The sequence below is a fragment of the Lepidochelys kempii genome, chromosome 21 (genome assembly GCF_965140285.1).
Source record: "Lepidochelys kempii isolate rLepKem1 chromosome 21, rLepKem1.hap1, whole genome shotgun sequence".
Taxonomy (NCBI): Eukaryota; Metazoa; Chordata; order Testudines; family Cheloniidae; genus Lepidochelys; species Lepidochelys kempii.
This window is the reverse complement of record NC_136400.1, coordinates 5,290,640-5,314,906: the sequence shown is the minus strand read 5'-3', so window position 1 is coordinate 5,314,906 and position 24,267 is coordinate 5,290,640. Positions and strand designations below refer to the sequence as shown.

At 41.6% G+C, this 24,267-nt stretch overlaps 1 protein-coding gene across 1 annotated transcript; it reads left to right on the top strand.

The window, feature by feature from the left end:
- Window positions 1–846: 846 nt before the first annotated feature.
- LOC144929629 (complement decay-accelerating factor-like) lies at window positions 847–24,095 on the top strand. Its single transcript, XM_078849843.1, has 10 exons — window positions 847–1,207; window positions 1,769–1,957; window positions 3,257–3,445; window positions 4,198–4,297; window positions 12,214–12,296; window positions 13,312–13,506; window positions 14,762–14,830; window positions 16,884–16,931; window positions 18,564–18,618; window positions 21,623–24,095. The coding sequence occupies exons 1-10, from the start codon at window positions 1,120–1,122 to the stop codon at window positions 21,642–21,644; spliced, it is 1,038 nt and encodes a 345-aa protein (XP_078705969.1). The 5' UTR covers window positions 847–1,119; the 3' UTR covers window positions 21,645–24,095.
- Window positions 24,096–24,267: the final 172 nt, after the last annotated feature.

Below are 24,267 nucleotides of genomic sequence, written 5' to 3'. Positions count from 1 at the left end.
CTTTATGGTGAATGTGTAGTGACAGTCCACTTTCCAGCACATTTTACAACCGGAGTTAAAAGGCCACTTCGTGAGTGGACCACCGTGAAGGAAGTTGCACGAACAAAGGTGAATGTTTCACTAAGGCTTGGTGTCCACTTACACAGCACTGCAAGTGTAACTATTTCTGTTAGGGGAGTGATTTTCACTTTTAAAAAAAGTTACAGTGGTAAAAAGCCCTACTATGGACGTAGTTATAATGGACCAAAGGTGACTTCTGCAGCTTTAACTTACTCCCTTGCCCCTACAAGAATCACTAGAATGCTATAAGCATCTTTCTGATATAGCTGAGTCCACAGTAGGGGGGGCTGTATAAGATTCACTCTGCTGCTGTAGTTAAAGGGAGTACAACTTTTCTACTGTAAACAACTCCTGAGAGTCTGATCCTGTGCTGTGCTGAACACCCTCACTGCTCAGGAACGGTCAAACTCAGTAATAGAGCAAACAATAGGCACAAAGCATGGATGAAACTAAAATCAACTCTGTAGTACTTAGAGTGACTGCATGTTTTGCACATGAAATTCTCTTTTGTGAACTTGGCTGTGTTGTTTTATGGCCCTGCCTGTCTCCCCCACTGGAGCATTCCCCCCCCTTTCATGCCGTCGGAAGATGAATGAGACGAGAGAGCAGGGTGAGGGTACTGTGCATTCCTTCAGGGTAAGGTAAACACTACTTTGCCACCTCAGCTAGGTGAGGATGCCGTGACCCAGCACTGGGAGAGGGAGGATCCTTGTGTGACTCAGGGACACGTTACTCTTGAGCACAAACACACACTTTGAGCCTGAGCTGCCCAGAATTTCTGCAACTTCAGGAGAGCTGGGCAAGGCTGCAGCTGCCAGGCGACGTCACACCGAAGGCGCTGGCAGGGAAGGGGGAAATTTTCAGCCCCCTTTGCACCGTCTGGTTGCTGGGTTCCTCTGAGAGCCAGTGTAGCCAGCTGTGTAATTACAGCGCTGCCCATGGGCACCTCTCCAGAGGAGCAGGGGGGGCACCAGTGCGGCTCTTGTGCTCCCTGAAGTGGCCCTGCCCCGTCGCTCGCTTGGCAGCCGGTTGGCCTTGGCTTGGAGGATCGGGCCTCTCATGATGTTTGTCGCTGCGGCTGCGAGGCCGTCCCGCTGCCACCCACTCTGGCTCCTAGGATTCGTGGTGCTGCTGCCTGGGACTTGCAGTGAGTGTCTGGGGCAGAGGCAGCTGTGCTAGGACCCGAGGGGCCGAGAGACCTCAGCGTGCAGTCTGGGGGCTGTGGATGATCCCAGCCTGAGCCCCCCAGGGAGCTGCCCTCACTGGGACTCTGCCGGACCACGCAGGGAGCTGCTCCCCAGGGGCTGGCTTTGGCCCTTGGGTTGTCTCCGGCTGTCGCTGGGGCCTTGTGGGGGTTCCGAGGCTGTTGAGGGGGGAAGGGGGACACTTGTCTGGATCAGGGCCAAAACCTCATTAACTGGCATGAACAGAGTGGGGCCCAGCAGACACGACGGGCTGGGCCCCAGATTTCTCTTGAGGGACCCTGCGCCCCTTCCTGAGCTCTCGGTTTAAACCCCCAGCTGTGGGAAGCCAGCCAGTCTGTTCTCACAGGGTACTGGAGAACACCCCCTCCCCGACCTGGGGCTCATCAGGCCTGTGGCAGGTCCCTGGAGGGTCTAAGGCACATCAGGAGCTGTGACAGCTGAAGGCGGTGTGAAATTATTTAAAATAATTATCTCCTATTAAAATTAATTTGTTTTTCTTACAGGTCAGTGTGGGTCCCTGCCAAGGCTGAGTCATGCCATCCCCTCTGATCCTAATCGCACAGAGGGTTTCCCTGTCAACACAGAAGTGACATACAGGTGCCTTAATGGTTTTGTTAAAATCCCAGGAAAGTCGGACACTGTAGTGTGCCTTTCAAACTCACAGTGGTCAAACATAGAAGAGTTTTGTGGTCGTAAGTATTTTATTTTCTTTGCTTAGGCTATCCTTTGCTTATAAAATAGGAGGTCATGTCCCATTGAATAGGTCTATTCAAAATTGCTTTAACAAATTCAGTGCCAAGTCCAAAGAGGAGGATCTAAGCAAGGGCCTAACTGAGAGCTGTGGGTGGTCTGGACAAAGAAAAGCTGGGATCTTGGAGAAGTTACAAATGGGAGGGGACAAGATTTGGATTCAACCAGGATGTGAGAGTTCATAGAAAGATCTGAATCAAAAATAATGACCACATTACAGCTGGGCAGCTGACGGGATGGTGTTTTTTTTAATTAGTGGTGACTACAAGTGTGGCGAGGAGAAAGGTTTGGGAGGGAACCTGGGGTATTATTTTTTATGCATCGTTTAAGCTGCTGGCAGGGCATCCAAAAGGGAGATTTGAGAGTTGTCAGTATAAATGCAGCTTCCAAAGCTGTGAGAGCAGATAAGATCACAGAGAGAGAGGATTCTCTCCTCAACCCACCCTCTTTTCCTTGTACACCCAATCAAAGTTTTGCTGAAGTGGTATTGGGAGGATCCACCAAACTGGACCTCAGGGTATGAGATTGAAGAAATAATAGGAAAACCGTGAGAGGGTGGAATGAAAAAAACAATAGATGATCATGATGACCGCCAATAATAGGCATGGCCAATGTTGTCAACAGGAGGATGAGAATGGAATAGACGTTCTAGAACTAAGGCAGAGGGAAGATGTGGGACACTTCAGTGAGAGACGCTTCAGTCGAGTGGAGAGCATGGATTCAGACTGGGGAGGTCTGAGGGTTAGAGCTGGGAAAAGAAGACTGTGCGATAATTGTAAACAGAATGATCGGTTAGTTTGAAGATGAAGGGGAGAAGGGAAATCTCTCCTTCTCTGACTTCATGCTGCATTCCACCCATACCTTCCTTTCTCTTGACTGCTTCCTTTTTCTTCTTCTTTCTTATTTTGTGCCATCCACTGAGCTTGGAACAGCCCCCAGTAACTTTGCCCAAGGTGCTTGCCTCTCTTCCTTAAATAAATTAAATTCCCCTCTCCACACAGACCCATTTTATGATGTGTCTCAGGTACAATGATCATGTCCCATTCTCTAACTGTACAGCTCATAAACGTTTTGGCTGGGTGCCTGTTTGGCACCCTTCACTTTTGTTACAGTGTCACGCCCACTAAATGTTGTGTGTGCTTTATACATAAACAGAAAGCTAAAAGTACCGATTTTATTTACCTGCTTTTAGAGCTAAATATTTCAGTCCTTGTTTTTTGTTTTGTTTATTTTATTGCTAGGCAGCTGTCTTGCCCCACCAAGGTTAAAGTCTGCTGAGTTAAGTCCGGAGGATTTGAGGAAGAATTACTATCCTGTTGGGACAACTGTGAGTTATGTCTGTCGCCTAGCTTATGAGAGTACTGGATTGAGGCCTGTCATTACTTGTCTTGAAAATTTAACATGGGCGGAAGCCCCTGAGTTTTGTCTAGGTGAGTATCTTTTGTTACTTTTCTGTCTCCGTTGATCTACTAGCCATCTTTGGGCAGTTAGGACTGTCTTATGTTAAGCAGCTGGTTCACATTTCAGCACGGGCTTCCGTGACTTGTAGTTTGAAATATGGTGGGGGGGGTTGTTTTTGTCAATTGATTGTAAATTTAAATTTAACTTTAAATGGAAGTAGAAAAGTGAAGTGGGTACCATTGATCACTAGACAGTTAGTACTTCCTGTAGTTAAACTTCTCGTTGTGTTCGTGGCATTTTCCATTCCCTGTTCCATAATAGGAGTAGAATATCACAGATAATGCAGTAAAGTTAATACCATGCTATGGTAAATGTCTGTTTTAAAATGGAAAGCAGGGCTGAGATATTTACCAGTATAATCAGAAGTGTTCCTTGCATCTTTCTTTGTGGCTCCCTGAACATGCGTTGATCTGTATGTGGAGATGCTGAATTTCTGATAGTGTGTTCTTTATGGTAATAAGTTTCTTCTGCTGGAGGAGAACATCACAAGTAATTTGTTGTGAGAGGCAGTGGGAATCTCTGCCACTGAAGTTGATAAAGTGATATGATTAGACATTTAATGTAAATAGAATATCCACAGTTAAATGAAATAGGATTTAAAAAAGAGACATGATACTGAACTAGCCAGATCATTGATCTGACATTGCCCTATTCTCTTCTAAATATCTTAGGGGGGTTTCCAACATTATAACGTGCTAATATTAATCATGTTCTTTACTAGGAAAATCTTGTGGTGTTCCAGAAAGCCCAGAACATGGCAGACTTGTTGATGCAACAAATAACCGGTTTGGTGCAAAAGTAAACATAATTTGTGACGATGGGTGAGTGTTAGACAACCGGTGCTGATTAATTCACAGAACTTATCTTGGTGTAGAACTTCTGGTGACCACTGGAAAATTAAGACTAGAGAGTGTGGTCTAACTTTCAAAACTTATTCTGAACAGGTGCTACAGCTGTGCAGGCCTGGCCTGGGGTACCCGGTTAAAAAGTAGAACCTTCAAACTAAGTTGGCCAAGTGTAGTTCATGATCCCTCCCTCCTGCCCTCTCTTGAAAGATTAAGTTGAGAAGAAGAAGGAACAGCTATGGTGTGGAAAATATTGGGTGATCTGCTCAGTTCATGTTGTTTTATGTATGGGGTTGTGGGAAGTAAGACGTGGTTGAACATGACAGTGATTTAACAGCTGATGACTCTGTCAAGGCCCCATTTGGTTGCTAGGAGCCATCATGGAATGTTGGTTCAAATTCCAGCAATTGGGTGAGGACCTTTGGAAGGGAGAATTGAGAAGTGGGTTTTTCTGGGACTTGGCAGGCGATCAGAGAGGATTCTCAAGATGCCAGAGACTAATTCTTGGGAGACTATAGGAGTCCAGGCTATTGAGAACGAGAAGTTGAGACCGAGTTCGAAGGACAAGGGACCCAGTAGCTTGAGAGAAGAAAGTCTGAATTGTCATCTGTAAAAAAAACATTCTCTCTGCTTGAGAGGGCACCTCTGGTTGAACAGTAAATGAGTTCATGTAATTAATAAAGTAAGAGCTTGTTAAACAAGTATGGAGTGGAACTATGGTGATTGGTATTCCTGCCGTGGCCTTCAAAGAGCATCTACTATATTTATTAGCTCCTGGGAACCGGGTCCTTGGAATATGGGAGAAGAGTGAGAGGTGACACAGTATAAAACTTCCATGTGCAAAGTTTGGTGGTAGCAGCAGTTATCCAAGCTGAGGGTGTGGAAAACCTGGCATCGTGACATAGAGTATCATGAGTTTTGCTTCAGTTTGTTTGAGTAGTTATTTTAAGAAGCTACTGTGGTATATGGTGAGTTGTAGCATCATTAGATTGTGGAAGTACTTTCTGGACTTGAAACAGTTGAACAGATTGTCTTTTACTGGCATGAAATACATGATACAAGCATGATTATCGTGATTAAAATTAATATGGGTTTGTTAGATTCTCTGTGAGTTCTCAGAGTTCTCTTCAAGCCCCACAGATTGAGAGACAGAGAATGCCCTTCCCCATAGGTTAGCCATTAACCTTCTTTCCTGCTGTTATAATGATGACAACTAGCTGTTTAATAGTGCTTTTATCAGCTATCAAAGAAAGTCAGTATCATTATACCTATTTTACAGCTGGAGCTATTGAAGTACAGAGGGGAAATAACTTGCCCAAGGTCATGCACAGACCAGAGGCAGAACCAAGAATGGAATCCAAATCTCCTGAGTCCCAGTCCAGTTCTTTAGCCTTTAGGCAATACTTCTTCTGAATTTCATCCACAAGAACGTCCAAGCTATTGCTATGTTCATCATTTTCCCATGCAGTAGCACACAGGGACTGCGCACTGTGGAATTGTGTCTGCTAGTGAAGGCTTTGGACCTTTTAAAATGCTCAGGTTGTGAAACAGTGGCAGCAGGGGGACAGCCCTTGGCCAGCTGTCTCCTCACCCAATCATTGCTGTCAGGAAAGGTTGTCTTTGGTTGTTACGTTTTAAGTTAGAAGAAAAGTGGTGGCCACTTGCCCATAAATGATGTTTGTGTCCATCCTTTTTGGTCCCTGCCTTCATACCAGACTGGTGAAAGAACCAGAAGAAACCAGTTTTAATAGGTAAACCCTCATCTGGTCCTCTAAATCTCCTTTCTAAAACTCTAGCATAGAAGGCCACGACCTGTAGCCTACAGTGTTAAAAGGTAAAACGTAGTGAAAACCAAGTGACTTCATTGCCAGTATTCAATACTTCCTGGCCAGAAATTAGCTAGACATTTAGCTAAATGGTGTTGGCAATGGAGCACTGTTGACTGTGGTAGAATACCAGATGTAAAATAGGAGGAGGAGTGGTGGAATTTAGCAGTCTGAGCCAAGGACTCCCACCTCCATTTATATGGTGAAGGTGTAGCATCCTAATGGCACACCTCTTGAACACTGGTTTCAGAGTAACAGCCGTGTTAGTCTATATTCGCAAAAAGAAAAGGAGTACTTGTGGCACCTTAGAGACTAACCAATTTATTTGAGCATGAGCTTTCGTGAGCTACAGCTCACTTCATCAGATGCGTGCCGTGGAAACTGCAGCAGACTTTATTTATACACAGAGAATATGAAAAAATACCTCCTCCCACTCCACTGTCCTGCTGGTAATAGCTTATCTAAAGTGATCATCAGGTGGGCCATTTCCAGCACAAATCCAGGTTTTCTCACCCTCCACCCCCCCACACAAATTCACTCTCCTGCTGGTGATAGCCCATCCAAAGTGACAACTCTTTACACAATGTGCATGATAATAAAGTTGGGCCATTTCCTGCACAAATCCAGGTTCTCTCACCCCCTCACCCCCCTCCCAAAAACCACACACACAAACTCACTATCCTGCTGGTAATAGCTCATCCAAAGTGACCATTCTCCCTACAATGTGCATAATTAAGGTGGGCCATTTCCAGCACAAATCCAGGTTTTCTCACATCCCCCCCACCCCCATACACACACAAACTCACTCTCCTGCTGGTAATAGCTCATCCAAACTGACCACTCTCCAAGTTTAAATCCAAGTTAAACCAGAATATCTGGGGGGGGGGGGGGGTAGGAAAAAACAAGAGGAAATAGGCTACCTTGCATAATGACTTAGCCACTCCCAGTCTCTATTTAAGCCTAAATTAATAGTATCCAATTTGCAAATGAATTCCAGTTCAGCAGTTTCTCGCTGGAGTCTGGATTTGAAGTTTTTTTCTTTTAAGATAGCGACCTTCATGTCTGTGATTGCGTGACCAGAGAGATTGAAGTGTTCTCCGACTGGTTTATGAATGTTATAATTCTTGACATCTGATTTGTGTCCATTTATTCTTTTACGTAGAGACTGTCCAGTTTGACCAATGTACATGGCAGAGGGGCATTGCTGGCACATGACGGCATGTATCACATTGGTGGATGTGCAGGTATACGAGCCTCTGATAGTGTGGCTGATGTTATTAGGCCCTGTGATGGTGTCCCCTGAATAGATATGTGGACACAATTGGCAACGGGCTTTGTTGCAAGGATAAGTTCCTGGGTTAGTGGTTCTGTTGTGTGGTATGTGGTTGTTGGTGAGTATTTGCTTCAGGTTGCGGGGCTGTCTGTAGGCAAGGACTGGCCTGTCTCCCAAGATTTGTGAGAGTGTTGGGTCATCCTTCAGGATAGGTTGTAGATCCTTAATAATGCGTTGGAGGGGTTTTAGTTGGGGGCTGAAGGTGACGGCTAGTGGCGTTCTGTTATTTTCTTTGTTAGGCCTGTCCTGTAGTAGGTAACTTCTGGGAACTCTTCTGGCTCTATCAATCTGTTTCTTTACTTCAGCAGGTGGGTATTGTAGTTGTAAGAAAGCTTGACAGAGATGTTGTAGGTGTTTGTCTCTGTCTGAGGGGTTGGAGCAAATGCGGTTGTATCGCAGAGCTTGGCTGCAGACGATGGATCGTGTGGTGTGGTCAGGGTGAAAGCTGGAGGCATGCAGGTAGGAATAGCGGTCAGTAGGTTTCCGGTATAGGGTGGTGTTTATGTGACCATTGTTTATTAGCACTGTAGTGTCCAGGAAGTGGATCTCTTGTGTGGACTGGACTAGGCTGAGGTTGGTGGTGGGATGGAAATTGTTGAAATCGTGGTGGAATTCCTCAAGGGCTTCTTTTCCATGGGTCCAGATGATGAAGATGTCATCAATATAGCGCAAGTAGAGTAGGGGCTTTAGGGGACGAGAGCTGAGGAAGCGTTGTTCTAAATCAGCCATAAAAATGTTGGCATACTGTGGGGCCATAGGTTGTTTTTTTATGAGAGTATCCATTTTTGAGAGCTCATTCTTAATCTTTCCCTGTTTGCTGTAGAGGATGTTGATCAGGTGATTCCGCAGTTTCTTTGAAAGCGTGTGGCACAAGCTGTCAGCATAGTCTGTGTGGTATGTAGATTGTAATGGATTTTTTACCTTCAGTCCTTTTGGTACGATGTCCATCTGTTTGCATTTGGAAAGGAAGATGATGTCTGTCTGTATCTGTACAAGTTTTTTCATGCAGTTGATAGATTTCCACTCCATACGGCTAAATGCAGTGCCATAAAAAACCAACCTTCCACACAAACTTCCTCGTGGCTGGATTTTACTAAAACTAGACAAGCCATTTACAACGCACACTTTGCTTCTCTACAAAAGAAAAAGGACACTAAACTTTCTAAACTACTACATGCTACAAGGGGCCACAGCAATGGTTCCCTCAACCCACCTAGCAATATTGTTAACCTATCCAACTATAATCTCAGCCCAGCAGAAGCAGCTGTTCTATCTCGGGGCCTGTCCTTCTGCCCCTCCACCCCCACGAACATGATACAGTTCTGTGGTGACCTAGAATCCTATTTTCGACGTCTCCAACTCAAGGAATATTTCCAAAATACCTCTGAACAACATACTAATCCACAGAGACCTCCCTACCAACACTACAGAAAGAGGGATTCTAGGTGGACTCCTCCTGAAGGTCGAAACAGCAGACTGGACTTCTACATAGAGTGCTTCCGCCGACGTGCACGGGCTGAAATTGTGGAAAAGCAGCATCACTTGCCCCATAACCTCAGCCGTGCAGAACACAATGCCATCCACAGCCTCAGAAACAACTCTGACATCATAATCAAAAAGGCTGACAAAGGAGGTGCTGTTGTCATCATGAATAGGTCGGAATATGAACAAGAGGCTGCTCGGCAGCTCTCCAACACAAGTTTCTACAAGCCATTACCCTATGATCCCACTGAGAGTTACCAAAAGCAACTACAGCATTTGCTCAAGAAACTTCCTGAAAAAGCAAAAGATCAAATCCGCACAGACACACCCCTGGAACCCCGACCTGGGATATTCTATCTACTACCCAAGATCCATAAACCTGGAAATCCTGGGCGCCCCATCATCTCAGGCATTGGCACCCTGACAGCAGGATTGTCTGGCTATGTAGACTCCCTCCTCAGGCCCTATGCTACCAGCACTCCCAGCTACCTTCGAGACACCACTGACTTCCTAAGGAAACTTCAATCCATCGGTGATCTTCCTGATAACACCATCCTGGCCACTATGGATGTAGAAGCCCTCTACACCAACATTCCACACAAAGATGGACTACAAGCCGTCAAGAACACTATCCCCGATAATGTCACGGCTAACCTGGTGGCTGAACTTTGTGACTTTGTGCTTACCCATAACTATTTCACATTTGGGGACAATGTATACCTTCAGATCAGCGGCACTGCTATGGGTACCCGCATGGCCCCACAGTATGCCAACATTTTTATGGCTGATTTAGAACAACGCTTCCTCAGCTCTCGTCCCCTAAAGCCCCTACTCTACTTGCGCTACATTGATGACATCTTCATCATCTGGACCCATGGAAAAGAAGCCCTTGAGGAATTCCACCACGATTTCAACAATTTCCATCCCACCACCAACCTCAGCCTAGTCCAGTCCACACAAGAGATCCACTTCCTGGACACTACAGTGCTAATAAACAATGGTCACATAAACACCACCCTATACCGGAAACCTACTGACCGCTATTCCTACCTGCATGCCTCCAGCTTTCACCCTGACCACACCACACGATCCATCGTCTGCAGCCAAGCTCTGCGATACAACCGCATTTGCTCCAACCCCTCAGACAGAGACAAACACCTACAAGATCTCTGTCAAGCTTTCTTACAACTACAATACCCACCTGCTGAAGTAAAGAAACAGATTGATAGAGCCAGAAGAGTTCCCAGAAGTTACCTACTACAGGACAGGCCTAACAAAGAAAACAACAGAACGCCACTAGCCGTCACCTTCAGCCCCCAACTAAAACCCCTCCAACGCATTATTAAGGATCTACAACCTATCCTGAAGGATGACCCAACACTCTCACAAATCTTGGGAGACAGGCCAGTCCTTGCCTACAGACAGCCCCGCAACCTGAAGCAAATACTCACCAACAACCACATACCACACAACAGAACCACTAACCCAGGAACTTATCCTTGCAACAAAGCCCGTTGCCAATTGTGCCCACATATCTATTCAGGGGACACCATCACAGGGCCTAATAACATCAGCCACACTATCAGAGGCTCGTATACCTGCACATCCACCAATGTGATACATGCCGTCATGTGCCAGCAATGCCCCTCTGCCATGTACATTGGTCAAACTGGACAGTCTCTACGTAAAAGAATAAATGGACACAAATCAGATGTCAAGAATTATAACATTCATAAACCAGTCGGAGAACACTTCAATCTCTCTGGTCACGCAATCACAGACATGAAGGTCGCTATCTTAAAAGAAAAAAACTTCAAATCCAGACTCCAGCGAGAAACTGCTGAATTGGAATTCATTTGCAAATTGGATACTATTAATTTAGGCTTAAATAGAGACTGGGAGTGGCTAAGTCATTATGCAAGGTAGCCTATTTCCTCTTGTTTTTTCCTACCCCCCCCCCCAGATGTTCTGGTTTAACTTGGATTTAAACTTGGAGAGTGGTCACTTTGGATGAGCTATTACCAGCAGGATAGTGAGTTTGTGTGTGTGGTTTTTGGGAGGGGGGTGAGGGGGTGAGAGAACCTAGATTTGTGCAGGAAATGGCCCAACTTTATTATCATGCACATTGTGTAAAGAGTTGTCACTTTGGATGAGCTATTACCAGCAGGAGAGTGAGTTTGTGTGTGTGGTTTTTGGAGGGGGGTGAGGGGGTGAGAGAACCTGGATTTGTGAAGGAAATGGCCCACCTTGATTATCATGCACATTGTGAAGAGAGTTGTCACTTTGGATGGGCTATCACCAGCAGGAGAGTGAATTTGTGTGGGGGGGTGGAGGGTGAGAAAACCTGGATTTGTGCTGGAAATGGCCCACCTGATGATCACTTTAGATAAGCTATTACCAGCAGGACAGTGGAGTGGGAGGAGGTATTTTTTCATATTCTCTGTGTATAAATAAAGTCTGCTGCAGTTTCCACGGCATGCATCTGATGAAGTGAGCTGTAGCTCACGAAAGCTCATGCTCAAATAAATTGGTGCCACAAGTACTCCTTTTCTTCTCTTGAACACTGTACTGCAGATTGGAACTTGGAGGTGAGACATTCTCCTACTCACAAGTCCAAACCCCTTTGATTCCTGTGAAAACTTTTTGAGAAGATGAACAGTCTAAAAACTGCTAGTTCACTTGACATGCTTCAAATTCAGGAACTGGTTTAAGAACTTCTTCCACCTGCTGGAGATGCAAGAAATGAGAAGCACTAAAATGATACTTAGAGGGGAAAGACCTATTTGTTTCACTTGTTAAAGGTTTAACAAAGATATCACTCAGAAATTCAAAGCATCTGGTTAGTATAGACTTTAAGATGAAAACTTTCTCCTGTAAACTTGGTCTCTACAATCTTATATGCACCGATTTGCTTGTTCTAAATTTGCTTTAATAACTCGGGATTGCTACTCAGCATTGCTTGGTTACAGTGATCATGCTGGTTCTTCCAGAGCAGGAATCACTCTACTCAGTAGTTAATGCCTTCTTTTACTGGCAGAAAGAACCCATTTCTCAAATTCCTGGACTACTAAAGGTTTCAGAGTAGCAGCCGTGTTAGTCTGTATTCGCGAAAAGAAAAGGAGTACTTGTGGCATCTTAGAGATTAACCAATTTATTTGAGCATGAGCTTTCATGAGCTACAGCTCACTTCATCGGACTATTAGAGGAGAACTTAGAGAACTAAGAAACTTTTTTTTCTTTCTTTTCTTTAGATACAAAGTAAGTGGGCGACATTTCATCCAGTGTTTGCTTAACAGAGATCAAGTTGAATGGAGTAAACTTCCAACTTGCCAATGTAAGACAATCACCATGGTTTTAAGAAGAGCTTGTGACTGGATGATGATGCAGAAATACCCCATTAGAGAGCTTTCATCTGTCTTTAATCTTATTTAATTTGGATTATAAGCAAATCTTGTAGATATTGTTGGGAGTGGAGAGACCGGCTGAAAATGTATGAGGGTCCATCATGGTGCTGATGCCTTTTGTAGAATTAACACTTCAAACAAACACAGCCCCATAGGTCCCCTCCTTCCCTTCAAATGGTTCTCCTGGCACCATCACCTGGTCAGAGTTTAGCTGGTCTAATGTCACCTAATCGTTACTATATGCAGAATACTGGGATGGTGAGGTTTGGTCAGTTTCTCACTCTTCATTAAGCAATCTCTTCCTCCTTGGAAGTCTGTCATCCTATGTTTTTTTTAATTTAGTGTAATTCCTACTTGTTCTGTTCTCCTCTTTTCCTGTCCAAAAATCCTGGACTCCACACTCGTAATCTGAGACTATTTGGGGGTGAAACCCAATATTAAAACCTCTTCCCAATTTATTTGCTTTAATTGTTTTTGTCCTTTTGGACACTACCTGAGGTGGGTCTGTCAATCTGGCTATTGCCGCCTGGTCTAGAACCAGATGAGAAGAAATGTCCTAATTTAAGCTTTCTGCTTCTGGCATTTGTAGGAGCGCAACATTGTCCTTCAAGGATGTCAGTCAAGGAGCCCCAGCTCCTTATCTCTGTTGTTCGAGGGGTGTGTATGTTCTGATACGGCTGTCTCCTGGGGGTTCTTTCATAGGGTCAAAATCTGCTAGAAGAAAGGAGTTGGCTTGAAGAAAAACTTGATAGCAGAAAGCCCTCAGACTCTGAGGGAGGTAATGCCTCACATTATGTTACAATACTGTGCTAATTACATTTTCAAATAGCTAAATGGTTTTTCCCTTTTAGGGGAGATCATAGACAAAGGTTTACTTATTATTTTCAATTCATCTCTAACTGAAATGTGCATTCATATTCATGATGCTATTCTCTTTTCCTGCAGCGATTACTTGTTCTGCTCCTCCTAATATTACCAATGGGATGCACAATGGCAATCATCTGGAAAGCTTTGACTATAACACATCAGTAACGTACAAATGTGACCCTAATTTCTCACTTACTGGAGAGGCCTCCATTCACTGTACAACTAAAGATAACATCAATGGAGTCTGGAATGGGTCTGCCCCTGAATGCAAAGGTGACTGCCTGTTTTCATCTTCCTCTTGTTCTACTTTCTCCCACCAGATAAAACAATATTTTGATTGCAAGGCATACCCATAAACATGAAGAAATTCAGTTAAGCGTTTAATCATTTAAATATATAACTTGTGGGAAACCTGGTTACTTTGAGAAACTTAATCCTTACAGTATGCTGACAATTCACATGAATCCAAGGAGGAAGAGTTAAGATTGCATAGGTAATCTTAATTTAATCATTTTCTAACTTCTGAGTGCTCACTTTGCAACTTGAATAACTTTTTTCTACTGTGGGTTTTATGTAACTTATGTAACTATGTAGCTTTTTATAAAAAAAAAAAACCTATATATGAATGTAATACACTGTCCTCTGACTCCATGGTGTCATCAAGGTTTGACTCTTGAACCTACAGCATTGCAGCATATCACATAAGCTAATGAACTCATTTTAATAAGTGGCAGCAGGAGTAAACTGTTATCTGCGGACCAACCACTAGAGGAGGATGCACAATACACTAAAACAATGGGGTTTATATGAACGAGTATCCTTATTTTACGAGATCTGGGTTCTCTTCTTACCTCATGTAACTTTGATTCAGGGAGGATGCCTTGTTCAGTGATAACTTGGGGTTTGAAGGGCACAAGATTATTAACATCAGTCCGTGGAAAAAAATGAGTTGAATTCCTCATCTCCTGGTTCCCAACACAGTGCACCCTCTCCTCGGCCAAAGATGCGAGAGAGAATGAGGTGTAGTGCTGAGTTGCCCATGGCAAGAACTTGCAGAGAATTCTAACTGAAAACAGCATGTTCAGGGACTTCAGAAGTCACTCTAGCAAGTTCTGATGAGTAAAACTGAAGGGAAATGACACAAACTGTCAAAATCTAACTCATGGTGACAGCAAGAGGCACCACCCTGAGCCTTTCACATCCCTGCTGCAAACCATGGAACTGTTAGAGCTCTTGAAGAAAAAGAGAACTTTTGGAAAGGAAAGTGGTAGTCAGCTCAATGTAGGGGTTGCTATGGGCTTTCCCTAGAATATATGAATGGGATCCCAGCAGCAGTCTGCAGGGTAGCCCAACTGATAGTACATGGGCTCTCGCTGTGACAGTGTGCAAGTGGGGTAAGAATGTCTTATCTCTAAAGATGCAGATTCCTAAACATTAGTTTGGCAAGCTCCTGGCTCTGAGTGGCCAGCTAGTGATGGGAGACTAATGTAATGTTCATAACTGCTTTTTCCTCTTCTTTTTGCCTTAGTCATAATTACCCAGGACAAACCCACAACTGTCCCTCCCGAAGGAGCAGAAGTAGCTGGTACTTCTTCAGGTAAATTGGAAGAACTTGGATTTATTAAAAGTCTAGAATTTTGGGTTCAAATTTCCACTTGAATAAAAATGAAATGTACAGTGTGAAGGTCATTTTAATTTCTATAATTCTGCTATTCACAGATGTAAAGATGATGATGCTCACTTAGTACTTGCCTAAAAACTTGACAGAGAGCTTGTTCATTTGCATGTTTACTCTGGCACTGATTACATCTTTTTTTCCCTGATAGCGTACTACCTTTCTTGATTTGTGAGCATTTGTATGTTTACTCAGATAGGCACATCAGAAGAAGGGTTTAGCAGCTTACAGCGAAGGTAGTGATGGATTCCCGCCCCAGCTAAATGGGTCCAGAATCATAAAAGCTCTCAACCTGCACTAATAAGAGAGGAAAGAACAGTCTAAAGAAGAAATTCACTTTACCCCAGTGAATGTACGGCTTAACCATAACCAAAACCATGTTCTGTCACGAGCTGTTGGCAGGTTTGGATGCTGGCAACCTAAGTGAAATGAGTCATAAGTGTCCATGCAAAAATTGGTCACTTGGTAGAGATGATTCTTTAAAGGCTGAAAGAGATTGCACTAGAAACAGACTAAGGATATTTAAAGTAACCACTATTAGACACTGTTGCCTATCAAGGGAGTATATTAGTGCAGATTTCACGTTCCCCCCCCCCACACACACACACACACAAAGTATAAACATGTATTTTAGCTTGTTTTAGGTAGGTTCCATGTGAGTCAGGAATGGAGCTTTTGTTCTCTGGTTTTAGTTCAGTGGCAGGGAGAATAGAAAAGAGGTGCTGCTTGGCTTTGGGTTATTTGGGTAATTTCTGCCAAAAGCGAACTAAAAAGCTCTTGCTTCTAGTCAGTAATTTAGGAGGACCACAAGTACAAATTTGTTTCTAACTCAACTGGATTTCTTTTTATGTGGTGATGGTGTTTTTTTACCTCCTTTTCCCCCAACAACTAGTTTCATGCATGGTTTTTAAAATGTTTTTTGTTGGGCTTTATTTAAACTACAAAAACAACAACAAAACTTTAATGACCAAACTACATATTTCTGCCAACACTATGAAGCCTACAGTAATGATGAGCAATATGGGCATAAATGAATATGTACACTCCATTCTTCATATTAAAATTATTAACATTAAAGGTTATACATTTGTCTGCAATGTATTTTTTGAGAGTAAATAGGGATCAAAATTTCCAGGGGCCATTGAAAGGCCACTTCAGACTAACAATGAAGGTCAGGAGTGCTATTTTATTCTTTCATATGTTTCCCTTAAAATGTTAGTCTGAGCATTCCTTTAACATGAGTCTTATTTCTAAATACAAAACTCATTGACATCAGTGATTGTAGTTCTATGCAGTCTGTGACAAGGAATTAATTATCCATTCCGTATCTTCCACAGCTGTGGTTAGACAATAAATGATCTTACTCTAGTAAGGACAGCAAAAGTCTGTCTCTTGAAACAATCTATTTGGGTAATTGGAAATACAGATTACAGAACTCTTTATATCTGTGCTACCGGGTAACATAACACTAACCTATGATCATATGCTTGGGCAAAAATTGTAGTATCTGGTCTAGACAACCTGAGTTTAATGATTCTGGCCTTTCTTAGCATTTTGGCAAACGTATGATTGGCCAGTGCAGGCTTGGTAAATGAGAGCCTAGAAGCATGTGTAAGAGAACCCTCAACATCCAGTGGTTCATATTATAGAAAACCTTTAAACCCAGACTGTGTCCTCCATTTGCACAATGGTTTTCCTGTTGGTATTACAAGGTACAAATGTGTACAATCCTTTGAAAAGCTGCTTTTCTTCATTACGAGGCTCTCTAGGGGTGAGATCGTGGTTTCCAACAGCTAATGATTATCCATTTTAGAATGTGGTGCTTATGTGAGTGCCTTAATTGTTCATTAATATCTGGTATAATCTAGGGTACTAAGTGTAGCTTCATATGCATGGATTGTGGATGAGTTCCTGTAGGTTATTGACATGAATTTGGTTTCATATTTTAGCTCACATTTTTTGTTTTTCTCTTTAGGGCTTGGCGTACGCATTGACGTAGGCATTGGCTCCGGTGTTGGTATTGGTAAGTAACTTAAAACTGAAAAAAATCATTTAATGCGCTAAAGCTGTGACGGTTTTAAGATCTGGAGTCAAGGCTAATGTTTTCCCCCTACTTAATTACTAAAGAGCCTGGGATTTAGGGTTCCTGAATTTCTCTGCCATTTCTAACATGCTGTGGTGCCATGTAAAAGCACTGCTATTCTCTGGAAAGACGCCTGTATTTCTACTCTCAGCTGTTTTCTCTGTCTGTAGGCATATTCGCAATATTTGCCTGAGCTAGGCGATCTGCTGTGATTCTATCTGAAATGTGTCTGCACAATATTGGGGAACAAAAGGGGAGGGAAGAATCTCATTTCCCTCTTTATCCCCAGGGAAATCAAGAAAAGGTTCACTTCTGAAGTTCTGTTTTGGGTGAGAATACTTCCTCACCACCTAGGACTGCATATGTATGTCTGGTGCCTACCAAAAATGGAAAGGGCAAAAGCTAGGAAGGGAAGTTGTACAAAGGTCCAAGAAATCGCTTTGTAGGTTAGATTTGAAAGTCTCATATTATACAGGAAATTAGAAGGCTGTTACTGAAATTCTTAGCAGCCAGAGTTAGTCAGCCTGCAGTGGTCTCCACATAACTGATCTTGAGTGTTGGGTCATCATGCTCGCCAGTTCAGAACACATTTCCCCCTTCTCTCCCAGAATTCCCACAGCTGATGTAGCTTAACCCTGGAGAGCAGACTGTTCCCTATGTACGCATCTGTTCATCACAGCACTTCAGCACATGTCTATGTCCCACGGAAGTCAAGAGGTGTTCGGTCACAGAGTAGCGCTGTCAAGGAGCAGATCATAAGACCACTGAGCATTTGGAGCTGTTACAAGCAGGGCTCTAGCACTTGCCTGATCAATGGAGACAGCGATCTCCTTCTGAGAATATGCCAACCCAAACCATTCTGTAGCCTACATCCCCACCCATCCCCTGGCTCTAAGATGCAGCTGACCCAGTGTGTGCCGATCGGGGAAACTGTGCTCAAATCTCAATAGCAGAACTGAAACATGGTTTTAGTTAGCGCAGTGTGACCCCAAAGTAGACAGTTTGGTAGAAGTTTTCATTTTAAGGTTCAAGACTGAGAGAGAATCTGATGAATTTTGTAATTTTTATTTATCAGTTTAAAATATTATATCAATTGGGGAAGAAATCAAGCAAGCCATACTAGATATTGAACATACTACATTCTCTGACTCTTTGGTGGAGAACGTGAACACCTTGCAGGGGACTGAAGGGAAGAAGTTGAATTTAAGCTTGAACATCTTGGATGTGAAGTAGATTGAATACTGAGCGTTACTCTGAATGAGTTAGGAATCTAGACGCACCTTAAGCAGTACACAGAAGCATTAAAGACTTGATAAATTAGGAGATCCAACATCAGAATCTCTTTCTGGATTTGGGTAGAGAGTTCTTGTGATTTTTGATCTGGTGTATGAGAGGGGCTTATTTATCATCATAAGGAAAAAAATTGTGTCCTATGATACAAATAATCCGTCAGTGACGATGAGAGCAAGTTCCAGAACTGTGGAGATTCATAATTGTCTTTTAGCAAAATGTTACAGTTTATTTAACTTTGTTACTAAATTGCTCTTCTTTTTGTTTTTGTTTTTTTTAAAGTAGTTCTTGTTGCAGTTGCTGCAATTATACCTTTGGCCATTTTGAAGAATAATAGGTAAGCCAGTCCAAGATACAAGTATTTCCTTTTTGAGATTTACTCTGCCTGTTTAGACGACTTAGACTTTTCTTGCACGTAGCTGATGTCAGAAAAAATAATGTGTATGGTACTCTGAAAATTGCAATAAGATGTGGCACTAAAGGGATGGCATTTAGTCACTAAATGAAGGCGGTGTCTAGAATTACGTCTCTAAAATTTATCATGAGCAAAAATGTAGATGTTTTTATAAAGCAACTTAAATGGACTGCTTTCTCCACTAACCCTGTTATTTCACCTAATGCTTGTTGGATACTCCCAGGAAAATCTGTTCTGTACTAAAGAACACTAGTATCAAAAGGGCTGCTTGCCTTTGTCCTGAATGTTTGTTAATAGATAACTATGTTTGTCTATCGTATTTGCATTTGCTGGAAAATAAGCATTTTGTATTATACAGAAATCAGTAATGTATTGTGAGAAAATCAGTCGATTGAATCGTAACTGTTTAGAATAGAACGATGTCAATTGCTTTATACTCTTACAGCTTAAGTCATTTGCTAAACAAAATAATAACACTACTTTGCAATACAATAGGGAAGTTTAACCCATGCTTCGCATTGACTTGTGGGGGAACGGACATGCAGATTTTTTTGCATCCTGTCGGAATCTGCTTCAGGGCATCAAACTATTATCTAGCTTCTCCTGCAACCAGCTACCTGCAGTTTCCCATACTTGATGTTTCCAAGGCATGCAAAAAACACCTCCTATAATACCACTGTTGAGTTGTGCAAAAGTATACATGGATGCAGGGAGGGAAACAGGAGGAAAATTGGACTCCTGTGGTTTTCATATTACATCGGACGTATGATCGCTCATTGTCCCTTCTCTTAGAATTCCTAAGTAACAAATGGTGTAGCTTATAATTGTCTTTTTTCCTTGAAATGTATCTGTACTATTATTTCAGTAACCTCCTGCAGCAGTGAATTCACAAGTTCCCTACATATTATGCATGTTTCTCACTACTTGGTATACTCAGCAACTGTATAAAAGAATTCCTGAAAACAGAAACCTTAAAAAAAACACCTTACTTTTAAATAGTGACACACAATTCTGGAAAATCAGCCTGCAAAAACTTTACAAACACAAGGTTGTGGAGTTGTACAGCTCCTTCCCCCTCAGCAACACCTTATCCCTCTTATCTAAAGAGAAAAATGTACAGACAAGATAAATTGTTTTCATATGATATGATGTCCACCAAAATGTGTCATTGTTGGTTGCTTCCTCTGAGTGTCGATAAAACAGCAATGCTTGATTTGATACCAAACAAGGTGAAGTCCAAAGCTTTCTACCTTGGCATTAGCAGGTTTCCCACACGCACCACACAATCCCAGTGAATATTTTAGTTTCTTGAAAGTGTGGGACATACGTTTTTTCAGTTATGTTTTTGTGTATTTTGGAGGAAATTTACAAATAAAAATAATGTTTTATAATATCTTGCTCTTGCTACTGTCAAAATTTCCAAGTAGTAAGGCTTCCACCACTTCCCTGGTAGAGAATACCCCAGCTTAATGTGTGTTGCTATCAAAATATCTTCCTAATAGCCTAAATTTTATCTTAGTTCCTTTATAAGTTCTAGTTTTATAAAATCTCTCCTTTTAGAAACTATTAATTTTTTTCTGTCTTTTATTTCTGTAAACATATTTTATTCAATTATCATTCTCTCCTTTCTTGCTGTTCAGTTCTTATATTAGAAATCCAGATCCCAGAAGCTCCAATTTCCAAGAAAATAATACCTACCAGTGGGTGAAACAAAATCTAAACTGGGTCTTGAAAGGCATATTTTGAAATAGAAAAATATCTTCCTCCACCTAAAAATATGTAGATGGTGTCTTCCGATTCTATGTTATTTGAGAGAACAATATACAATAGTAAATTCAAATTGAGACTATAATCTACAGATTCTTATTTCTTCTAACCTTTTCTTTCTTGACATGAACTGAAATGTTGCATGTGACATCATTGTTGGGTTAACCGCTAATATGCTAGATTTCTTCTATATAATGTTTTTCTGCAAACACAACAGACTCGAACATTGTGTGTTCTTTCAGTTTTTTAAATGAAGTTGATTGGAAACCGATATCTAACATGTAAATCTCATTTCTATTTCATTACTTCCATATGTCCATTTTAAGATTGAAGGAGCAAATCATATTGTGTTCTTCGGGTGAAAAATAAATGCCTAAAACCATAAAGATTATAAGCAAATATAAGATTTTTATCCCGTATGGAAACATATACTAGTAGTTCATCAAATGGATACAGATAGGTAAACTAGTCAAATTCCTCCCCTGAAGAGCTTTGCTCTCTTTAGTATAGATCACAAAGAGGTTCAGAAGTTGATTTCATAAGGACTTTAGTACTTTACACGGCATTTGCACTAGCCATCGTTAAATAAGATTGATATTCAATATGACTAGTCACTGAAACTAATATCCCTCTTTAAAAATGTAGTTTACATAAATCTGTGTAGATGTCCGCTCCTGAAACGGGGGGAACTTACAAAGGAATTCCTCAGCTCACCTTTATTTTATAGTGAGGAGGGAAACACGGGGGACCCAGGAATAGTTTGGTTCTTTTATGTAAATAACTTTTTTCATTGTTTGTCCTTGCAGTTACTAACTCTGCTTACTAATTAGCCCTAGCCCCTGTTATAGCCATAATGCATGTTTTCTCCTACTTTCCCTATCGTTAGGGAAATATTACGAACTCTGATTTAACATGAAATCAGTTGAAAATATATTTATACTGTATGCTATTGTTACACAGTGGGTAATTTTTTTTTTACACTTAAAAAGTTAACATCTACGGACTTCTTAATACAAAAATTAATATTTGTTCCTGAACATACTGGAAAGTACAACATATGAAAAGTTTAAAGTATCATATAGACTAAAGTCTAAAGCTGTAGAAGACTAAAATATAGAACTATTTTGATTTTAACTGTTATCTTTTTTTTTTTTTTCAGGATGAAGGTCGGTACTAGATAATGGCTTACAAATTAACAGACATAATATTGGAAGAAAAGAATGGAAAAGTTAGGAAATAAGCTTCATGCATTTGCACTGAATTTCTGTAGTGAAAATAGAACGCTCTCAGGCAACCAGAGTTCATAGATTCACAGATACGAAGGTCAGAAGGGACCATTATGATCATCTAGTCTGACCTCCTGCGCAACGCAGGCCACAGAATCTCACCCACCCACTCCTGCGATAAACCTCTCACCTATGTCTGAGCTATTGAAGTCCTCAAATTGTGGTTTAAAGACTTCAAGGAGCAGAGAATCCTCCAGCAAGTGACCCATGCCCCATGCTATAGAGGAAGGCAAAAAACCTCTTCCAATCTGCCCTGGAGGAAAATGCCTTCCCAACCCCAAATATGGCGATCAGCTAAACCCTGAGCATATGGGCAAGATTCACCAGCCAGATACTACAGAAAATTCTTTCCTGGGTAACTCTGATCCCATGCCATCTAACATCCCATCACAGGCCATTGGGCCTATTTACCATGAATATTTAAAGATCAATGAATTACCAAAATCATGTTATCCCATCATACCATCTCCTCCACTAACTTACTGAGTTTAATCTTAAAGCCAGATAGATCTTTTGCCCCCACTGCTTTCCTTGGAAGGCTATTCCAAAATTTCACTCCTCTGATTGTTAGAAACCTTTGTCTAATTTCAAGTCTAAACTTCCCAATGACCAGTTTATCTATTTGTTCTTGTGTCCACATTGGTAATGAGCTTAAATAATTCCTCTCCCTCTCCAGTATTTATCCCTCTGATATATTTGTAGAGAGCAATCATATCTGCCCTCAGCCTTCTTTTAATTAGGCTAAACAAGCCAAGCTTCTTGAGTCTCCTTTCATAAGACAAGTTTTCCATTCCATTCCTCGGATCATCCTAGTAGCCCTTCTCTGTACCTGTTCCAGTTTGAATTCATCCTTCTTAAACGTGGGAGACCAGAACTGCACACAGTATTCCAGGTGAGGTCTCACCCGTGCCTTGTATAACGGTACTAAAACCTCCTTATCTCTACTGGAAATACCTCTCCTGATGCATCCCAAGACCGCATTAGCTTTTTTTACAGCCATATCACATTGGCGGTTCATAGTCATCCTATGATCAACCAATACTCCAAGGTCCTTCTCCTCCTCCATTACTTCTAATTGATGCATCCCCAGCTTATAACTAAAATTCTTGTTATTAATCCCTAAATGCATAACCTTACACTTCTCACTATTAAATTTCATCCTATTACTATTACTCCAGTTTACAAGGTCATCCAGATCCTCCCTTTTACTACCTTTTCTCCTTTGAACTGGACTTGTAATCGAAACCCACTGCATTTGAAAAAAGAAAAAGGGAAGTAGATCATCCCTTTGCCTTTAAAAACTGGTTTCTGAAGCAAGCAAAGGCTGTTGGCAGCATTACTTAATTACTTAACATTACTTGCTGTTCTGTACGCGCAGCTGGCTCCTTATTCTGCCTCTCCATAGTGCTAAATGTTTCACCTGTTAACATGTTAGCCATCTGAGGGTGGCATAGTTTGGATTGTGGGTTTTAGCTGCAGGTGGCAAGAGAGCCTGTTTAGATGCCTGCTTACAGGCTTCCATCGTGAAGTGTGTAATATTAGTCTTTAAACCCAAATGTAAAGATGCCAGACTCTAAATGGAATTCTGTAGATTCTTGATGTGACCTTTCTTCAGATTCATCTACAGATTTTTGTTGTAGTGAGAATCTCTTCAGATAAATCCACCTTTTGTTCCCAGCTCTATAACTTCTGTTTCTTTTTACAAATTTATGCATGTCTCCCCTAAGAGAAAAGAGTGAAGTGTGTGAATTTACATGGGGTTCCAGAGATGTTCAGAAGCTTATCACTGAGGTTTTTTTAAATAAAATTTACTGAATATAAGGCATCCTGTTTCTTTCCCTACAATCAACTAGCACTTTATAGGAAGTAAGCAATAAGATCAAAAGTGTACTCCATAGCAAGTTCTCCGGTGGTTTAGTGACTAAATTAATTTTATGTTTTAGTCATCAAAAAATGTCTTTGGAGGTCTGAAAACAAGCTTTTTAAATGCAGGAAATGGCACTCTCTGCTGGTAAGATGGATGTGACTGTAATCCAATACATTATTATAATTTATTTTATCATTTAAAACATGTTGTTTATATTCTTTTTTACAATCACAACTATGCTGAGTTTTGTTTAGCAATGTGCACAAATCTTTCCACAGATGGTGAAACTGTAACCGAAGGAATCTCTGGGATTTATGTCATCTTTTTTAATGGGTTTCAGAGTAACAGCCATGTTAGTCTGTATTCGCAAAAAGAAAAGGAGTACTTGTGGCACCTTAGAGACTAACCAATTTATTTGAGCATGAGCTTTCTTTTTAATCTTTTTTAATGTATTTTTCTTAAATAAAAGGAATACTGAATGAAGACTCTACTATTATCTTTTTCCGTACTTATTACTATAAACTGATAATTTACAAGTGAAGTTGAAATCTAACTCTCTGTCCTGATCCAGTCACTAGCTGCTAACAGAACAGAAGAAAATTTGTCCTTTTGCTCTTGCAAATAAGCCTCTTTCTTTTCTAGGGTACAGGG